Raw genomic sequence first — 8,216 nt, 5'->3', positions numbered from 1 at the left:
AACTTAATAATAAACATTAACAGATGGCTGATCATTCTATTTTGAATGATCAGTGGAAAATTCATATAAATAAGTTTGCTACATGGAGGGAAGATTTAGAATTGGTAAGATTGGAAAATAGCTTACGTTATAAAAAAAAAAAATAGTGCTGTCAGTGTTAATCTCGTTAAAATTACGTTAATGCCATAACCGCACTAAAGCGGGAAATCTCCGTTAGCGAGTTATCGCGGATTGCTCCGTGTGTGGGGCTGCACGGCGTCGACACGTTAGCGTGGTTAGCTCGTTAACGCGTTGGCGCCGTCGAGCCCCGCACATGCAGCGATCCGCAATAACTCGCTAACGGTAAATGTAATTGTGTCCAGGTGCACAAAATCTGCACATCCTCCCAAAAATGTTGGGAAGATGTGCAGGTTGTAATGAGGAAGAAACATTTCTAAACGTCTGCTGGATCTAAAATCTTAGCTGTTTGGTTTATACTCAGAAAAAAATATATATATAGTAAGAGTGAAAAGTTACTGGTGGCCTGCTAAATGCAAAAAGAATTACAGCAATGCTACAAAAGAAAACAAATAGACCAAGAAGTATTCAAAGGGCAAAACAAAATACAATCAAACCTGCCATGAGAAAAAAATGTATGTATGTTCTTAAGGTAAGCTAGAAATCTCTGGGCATGTATCGGTGACATTTATGGATTTTAGCAAAAATACCGACTTATCTGAAGAGGATACTGAAAACTGTCTGTGAACGCAAGACTGATGTATGAGTAAGGGCAGAAGAGGGAAGAGTTTGTTTTTTTAATCGGTTGTTTATGCAAGTCTTGTTCTTCTGTTTGTGGTTGTAGAAAATGAACATTCGATAAAGACATCCATCCATCTGCTTCTGCTTATCCTTTTCAGGGTCGCGGGGGGCGCTGGAGCCTATCCCAGCTGTCATAGGGCGAGAGGCGGGGTACACCCTGGACAGGTCGCCTGTCTGTCGCAGGGCTAACACACAGACCGACAACCAGTCGCACTCACGTTCACTCCCGCATTCACACCTATGCACAATTTAGATTCATCAATTAACCTATCCCCACTAGCTGCATGTCTTTGGACTGTGGGAGGAAGATGGAGTACCCAGGGAGAACCCACGCAAACACGGGGAGAACATGTAAAAACTCCACACAGAAAGACCCCAGCCTGATGATGGAATGATGGGCGGCAACAGTGCTGCCCTCAAAGTCATTGTTAGGAAAAAAGACGAACATCAGGCTAAATACATTCTACGAAAGTCAACATTCATGAGTGGGGTATTTATTTACTGCATTTTATGAATAGAGTGAAATCAGAGCCGTCCATATTATTATTACTGTGCTGCTGGAGCCTTCTGTAACATTTTTAATGCAGTAATTTGAGATAAAAATAAATAAAATCCTTTGTATATTGTGCCAAATTAGAACACTTCACGCTAGTTTATATTGTAAGACCTTGAAATAAAACAGAGAAAACCCCAACATTCAGATGACCCTCTTTAAGCAAGCACTGGGTGACAGTGGGAAAGAATTCCCTTTTAACAGGAAGAAACCTCCAGCAGAACCAGGCTCATGGTTAGTAATAACTAATAATTAAATGCAAAAAAGGTGCATAAACACATAGAGTTAAAAGAGGTTGAGTGAAGAAGAAATACTCAGTGCATCATGGGAAGCCCCCCTGCAGCCAAGCCTATTGCAGTGTAACTAGGAGAGTATTCAGGGTCACCTGATCCAGCCCTAACTCTATGCTTTAGCAAAAGGAAAAGTCTTAAGATAAGATTAATCTTACGCAGAGAGGATGTCTCGTTTCCCAAATCTAAAATGGGACCTGCTTCTACAGAAGAATAGCCCAAAAACTCAAGGCTCTGCCTCCCATTCTAGTTTTAAATACCCTAGGAACGACATGTAAACCAGCAGCCAGAGAGTGAAGTGTTCTATTGGCGTGGGGCGGTCTTTACTTTAAGATGGGGCCTGATCATCTCCGTTTACATCAAGACCTTATATGTCCAATGTGTCACTTCTTGTACACTGTATACGTGTCAAACGGAGAGGAGGTGGCAGCTTGATGACATCAAAACACAATGGAGAAATAGAGCAAACAGTGTTCCAGTTTTTCTGGTTCTGGTCTTGTTTAAAGAAGATGAAGACACACACACACACACACACACACACGCACGCACGCACGCACACACATGTTACAGGTTTTATTGGTAGGGAAAATTCCGAAGTAGAAAAGTTAGTGCACCACTCTTTATTTAATGTCACTGCTTTTATAATTTATCAGAAAAGTAGACCATCTGTGATATGAAACTTTCAGCTGTCCACCCTTCAACCACATTTCCTGTCTGCTATGTCAATGATTCGGTTTTCTGAAAGAAGACACAGTAGGTCACAGATACTCACCCTGCATGAGAAAAGTGCTGAGAAGTTGGTCTGTGGCCACAGGTTTGATCTCAGTTCGCAGATTGACGTATCGGCCAACCACCAAAGGTGCTCTCCTGAAACCAAGGATCCTGCATAGAGGACGAAGATTACAAAACAGGACTGAAGATTATGACACTCTCGACAGACCACAGAATGTTTAAAAAAAAAAAAAATGACAAAGAACTCAAATAACCATGATTACAAACCTGTCCAGGTGAAAAGCAGCTACCTCCGCATTGTGTCTGTCATAGCCTGCGTATGGCTCTCCTTCGACCACATAGTCTCTGTTGTACCTGAGCGAGGGTGGAAATAAAAATAAAATAAATAATAAAACAAAAGTAAGAAGAATAAATCAATCTGTGACAGAATTTTTTTTAAATTAAGCCTGACCTCTTGGGTTTGAAGACCACTTTCTGTCCTCCGTCTAGCACCAGCAAGGCTTTGAGCTGTGTGCCCTTATAGCCCACATCTGCCCGCTCTATCCTGGCAGAGCTCAGGGAAGTAAGCACAGCAGCCAGCTCTGGAGTCTCTTCGGGGTACACCTCTCTGGGGCCCACCCATTGGCTTGCTATCTCCCATGAAGACTGGAGGGTGTTGGTAAGGCGAGCGCCCCGAGACAGTGAAAGACCAGCTTCCATCTTTGAGGGATGAGTAATAATAACACATTGCATGAGATAACATAAGATAAGATTTTAAATAATGAAACTTAGTTTATTAATACTTAAACAAGACCAGCATATTTTAAATGCTTTATAACACTGTTGGCTATGACTGTGCATCCAGTTAGTGATCCCAATGAAAGCACATTTTTTAATGTAAAAGTCAAAAGTTCCCATCCACTCATCATGGGCATGAGTGACACAATTATTTAAGTCTTTTAATGATTTCTTTGAGCTGTTCTTTTTCCAGAATTGTTTATTTCGGAATTTCTCTAATCCAAATAGGATTAAAAGTATACAGACAGACATATATATACTCAAATATATACATACACCTTGGCTAATATTTTGTTAAATGTCCCTTAGAAACTTGCACGTCAACCAGAGGCTTTTAGTAACCATCAAAAAGATTTAAGCTAACTCTTCTTGGTAGAGTTTTCATTTTATCAGGTTGGACCCGTCCACAAATTTTCAACAGGGTGCAGTGCTTAAACAATGGAAAAAACACAAACTTTGTCCAAAAACCTCTCATGTTTAACTGTTTTCCAACTTTTTCTTTGGTCATTTTAGCCTTTTTGGCCAGGGTGAAGGGAGTATCTGCCATCAAACAAGAGGACAGCCGCATGTAGCTATGATGATGTTTGCTAGTTCACCTTACGTGCATTAATGTAATAACGTGGTTAGCCTACTCAACGTAAATTACACACGAACAACATTAAGCTACTCACGCAGAGAAGAACGGCTGCTGCTGCCATCATCCGTCATCATTTCTGCTACACTAGCAGGGCTAGGGGCCAGGACTCTATTCTTCGGGTTTTTGGGAGATGTTGCTCCAGGTCCGATAACAGGCAACCCACCCGCAGTAGATGTGCACGGTGTGAGGTCTCGCAGCAAGCTATCAAATACGGCGCATTTCTCGGCTTTTAAAAAAAACGCTATGCGTCGCCAGGTGTTTCATCAGATTTGAGGTGTTACCTCCTTTGACAGTATCACAGTATCAGCTTAAAGCACTTGTTGCAGGCTGCTGAGTTTGCATATTTTGCTGTGAAGTACAGCCATACTTTTGACCGCTTCGCCTTGGGCATTTTTAATCTGTAGCTCTGCTCTAAAAGAACGTACGTACCTGGACCCGCCTACTATCCTCAGAAACGTAAAATGATTGGCTAGAATCTAAAGTGTATCACAGCTCAGGAAAAAAAAAGCACCGAAATAAAGCACCGAAATGTGCGCTGCTTTTCGGTCTGGTTACTACCGTTTATGTCAGAACCGGTGCCATGATGGCACCAGACACCGGTACCCATCCCTAGTTCTGACTATTAGTCAATTCAATGAGTGCTGTCAAAAAAATCCTTTTTATGATGGCAAAGAGAAACTACCAGTCTATAGGCCTTGGCCTTGTCAAGTTAAAAGACACCGTAGAACCAGCTAATTAATTATTTAAGTGAATGTATATACACATTTCAGCCTGTACAGTGGGGCAAAAAAGTATTTAGTCAGCCACCGATTGTGCAAGTCCCCCCACTTAAAATGACGACAGAGGTCAGTAATTTGCACCAGAGGTACACTTCAACTGTGAGAGACAGAATGTGAAAAAAAAATCCATGAATTCACATGGTAGGATTTGTAAAGAATTTATTCGTAAATTAGGGTGGAAAATAAGTATTTGGTCACCTCAAACAAGGAAAATCTCTGGCTCTCACAGACCTGTAACATCTTCTGTAAGAAGCTTTTCTGTCCCCCACTTGTTACCTGTATGAATGGAACCTGTTTGAACTCATCATCTGTATAAAAGACACCTGTCCACAGCCTCAAACAGTCAGACTCCAAACTCCTCCATGGCCAAGACCAAAGAGCTTTCGAAGGACACCAGGAAAAGTATTGTAGACCTGCACCAGACTGGGAAGAGTGAATCTACAATAGGCAAGCAGCTTGGTGTGAAAAAATCAACTGTGGGAGCAATCATCAGAAAATGGAAGACATACAAGACCACTGATAATCTCCCTCGATCTGGGGCTCCACGCAAGATCTCATCCCGTGGGGTCAAAATGATCATGAGAACGGTGAGCAAAGATCCCAGAACCACACGGGGGGACCTGGTGAATGACCTGCAGAGAGCTGGGACCAAAGTAACAAAGGTCACCATCAGTAACACACTACAACGGCAGGGAATCAAATCCCGCAGTGCCAGACGTGTTCCGCTGCTGAAGCCAGTGCATGTCCAGGCCCGTCTGAAGTTTGCCAGAGAGCACATGGATGATAGAGCAGAGGATTGGGAGAATGTCATGTGGTCAGATGAAACCAAAGTAGAACTTTTTGGTATAAACTCAACTCGTCGTGTTTGGAGGAAGAAGAATACTGAGTTGCATCCCAAGAACACCATACCTACTGTGAAGCATGGGGGTGGAAACATCATGCTATGGGGCTGTTTTTCTGCCAAGGGGACAGGACGACTGATCCGTGTTAAGGACAGAATGAATGGGGCCATGTATCGTGAGATTTTGAGTCAAAACCTCCTTCCATCAGTGAGAACTTTAAAGATGAAACGAGGCTGGGTCTTCCAACATGACAATGATCCAAAACACACCGCCCGGGCAACAAAGGAGTGGCTCCGTAAGAAGCATTTGAAAGTCCTGGAGTGGCCTAGCCAGTCTCCAGACCTCAACCCCATAGAAAATCTGTGGCTGGAGTTGAAAGTCCGTGTTGCTCGGCGACAGCCCCAAAACATCACTGCTCTCGAGAAGATCTGCATGGAGGAATGGGCCAAAATACCAGCTACTGTGTGTGCAAACCTGGTAAAGACCTATAGTAAACGTTTGACCTCTGTTATTGCCAACAAAGGTTATGTTACAAAGTATTGAGTTGTATTTTTGTTATTGACCAAATACTTATTTTCCACCCTGATTTACGAATAAATTCTTTACAAATCCTACCATGTGGATTCATGGATTTTTTTTTTTCACATTCTGTCTCTCACAGTTGAAGTGTACCTCTGGTGCAAATTACTGACCTCTGTCGTCATTTTAGGTGGGGGAACTTGCACAATCGGTGGCTGACTAAATACTTTTTTGCCCCACTGTATGTATGCTTTCGAACTTGTGTGTGGATTTGAGCATCCAGTTCCTTTTTAAAGTCATTAAAGACGTATGGTAAACAATCACTCCATCCTGTAAAAACAACCGCTCCAAGAAAGTAGTAATATTAAAAAAATGTAAATTACCATAGCATTCATGTCTATGGTGAGTGGAAACTTCTGATCGCAACTTTAACATGAAACAGCCCACTTGCATCCTGACCTTGCGAAACGCTCTGAGGTCCCGCCGGCTAGCTGCAGTTCCTTCACCTCCATCCAGCAGGAAGATCTTGGCCAGGCCCAGCAGGAGGAGCACGGCACACAGCACCACCATGCGCTGTTTGAGCTTCATTTCCACACTGACTGGCCCTGACCTCCTCCTTGCCTGTAGTTGTGCGTCTCCCCCACAGCGAACACCCCTCACCCTTGATGCATGGCCCCTGCAGCTCAGTCACCTTCCTGCCTGCCTGCACTGTAAGACCAACTTGTCTGAAGGACGGGAGCTTTTCTGCCTTTTCCCTGGAGCTGCAGTCTAAGCAAACAGGCAGTCACCAGCAGGGAGACAGCAGGAGAACTAGGAGAGGGAGAGATGAAAGATGTACTGTCAATAATATGTGAAGAGAAAACTGATTGATTCGCTGCCTCTCTGGCTCGGTTCCCCCCAGGGCAGAGGATGACCCAGTACTGCAGCACAGTTGAAACCTGTCCAGAATGTGCAACTACATCACGATGGCAGAGTCTGGTCTGTGGAAATGTGTGCGTACATTCAAAAGTAAGCTTTGTGCCAGCAGCAAAGCTTACTTACTGTAGCTGCTGTTGCCAGCTGGGCTTTATTAAAGGTGAGGGACCAACGTTTACAACAAGGTGGTTCACATCCCTTCCTCTCCTGCACGAGGATGAGGGGATAGGGTGGTGGCGGGGTGTTGTTGTTATTGAACCTGCCTTTTCTCACTTAAGAAATGATGGACATGTCGTCCTGCTGTGGTGCAGAGGGGGTCCACTCCTGCTGCTGCTGGTGGTTGACACATTAAAGTGGCTCTGCCTTTAACGCAGAGAAGAGTTTCCTGAACCACAGTGATGTTCATCTAATCCTAAACCTTTATCTTCAGCTACACACAAACGAGGCGTTACGGATCACAGCAGTTAAATTATCCAGCTGCCACGTTCACCTGCCCGTCACTTACCTGCCTCTGTTGCTCTCGTTGTGGCTGCCGAGCCGAAGTTAATGTTACCAGGCTGTGACATAATGACAACAAACCGGCCACGAACGAGCTACATTAAAAACACCGGCTAATAAGCTCTATCGACACGGGTTTGGCCACGCAGGCATCGGCGTCTCCCATACAATTGCTCTTTCATGCAGCCACCGAGGAAACGGCTGGCGAGCACTGCCCGCATAAAAAAACACCTAAAATACCAGAAAGGCACTTTTCTACCGGAGACTGCCCCCGTTATTCATTTCTGCCAGGTCACCACGGGCTCGTTCACATCCGTGACAACACAGCTAGTCGTTTAGCAAACCGCTGTACACCTTGCTGTGCGTGTTAGCTAAAGCAGCCCGCTAGTAGCACACAGTACGTCGTCTGTTGTGTTTACTGGGCACAGACCGAGCAGACTTACCTTATGCTCATACGCCGTTCACTGTAGATTACGTATCACACAGCTGTCCTTTCAGTCTTTCAAAACGAAAGTTGGTGTTAGTAAATTGGCTAGGTGCTAGAAGTCGCGGTGATTTCTCTTTTTTTTTAACCCCCCTCGGAAGCTCCCTTTCCTCCGCCCTTTTCTTCGATTCCTTCTGTGCCCTGCCGTGTCCACTTCCGAAACACTTCCTCCGTCTGCATGACAGCCAGGTAGCCACCAGGCGGCAGTGTTGCCCTGTAGGGCCCGCCCCCAGAAACTGAAACACCGTGTGTGTGCATGGGTGTTGCATATGCATAAGTAAAATGCAGATTGGCTCCTTGTATATTATTAATAACGGATAAAGATTTGTGTGGGATCAAACCTATGAGTGGAACACGACCTTTTGCTGACTTCTGAAGTGGGAGATCACACA

The 8,216-nt window shown here is 44.2% G+C and overlaps 1 protein-coding gene across 2 annotated transcripts in view; it reads right to left on the bottom strand.

Moving 5' to 3' along the window:
- fam20b (FAM20B glycosaminoglycan xylosylkinase) overlaps positions 1-7,981 on the bottom strand; it is a 43,839-nt gene extending 35,858 nt beyond the window's left edge. The window contains exons 1-5 of one of the 2 annotated variants that reach the window (XM_085398118.1): positions 7,784-7,981; positions 6,387-6,737; positions 2,825-3,072; positions 2,641-2,727; positions 2,414-2,523 (exon numbers count right to left, since the gene is read on the bottom strand). In XM_085398118.1, the coding sequence (XP_085254244.1) occupies positions 2,414-2,523; positions 2,641-2,727; positions 2,825-3,072; positions 6,387-6,515 (574 nt within the window). In that variant the 5' untranslated portion in view covers positions 6,516-6,737; positions 7,784-7,981. Of the gene's footprint in view, positions 1-2,413; positions 2,524-2,640; positions 2,728-2,824; positions 3,073-6,310; positions 6,738-7,783 lie in introns of those variants that run through there. The other variant, XM_085398119.1, reaches the window with a different exon arrangement.
- Between the last annotated feature and the right edge of the window lie 235 nt (positions 7,982-8,216).

The sequence above is a fragment of the Rhamphochromis longiceps genome, linkage group LG23 (genome assembly GCF_057381845.1).
Source record: "Rhamphochromis longiceps isolate RC_006_pf linkage group LG23, R_longiceps_female_GT1.1, whole genome shotgun sequence".
Lineage (NCBI taxonomy): Eukaryota > Metazoa > Chordata > Actinopteri > Cichliformes > Cichlidae > Rhamphochromis > Rhamphochromis longiceps.
Note: the sequence above shows the minus strand (reverse complement) of the source record. Positions and strands in the feature narration are given on the sequence as shown.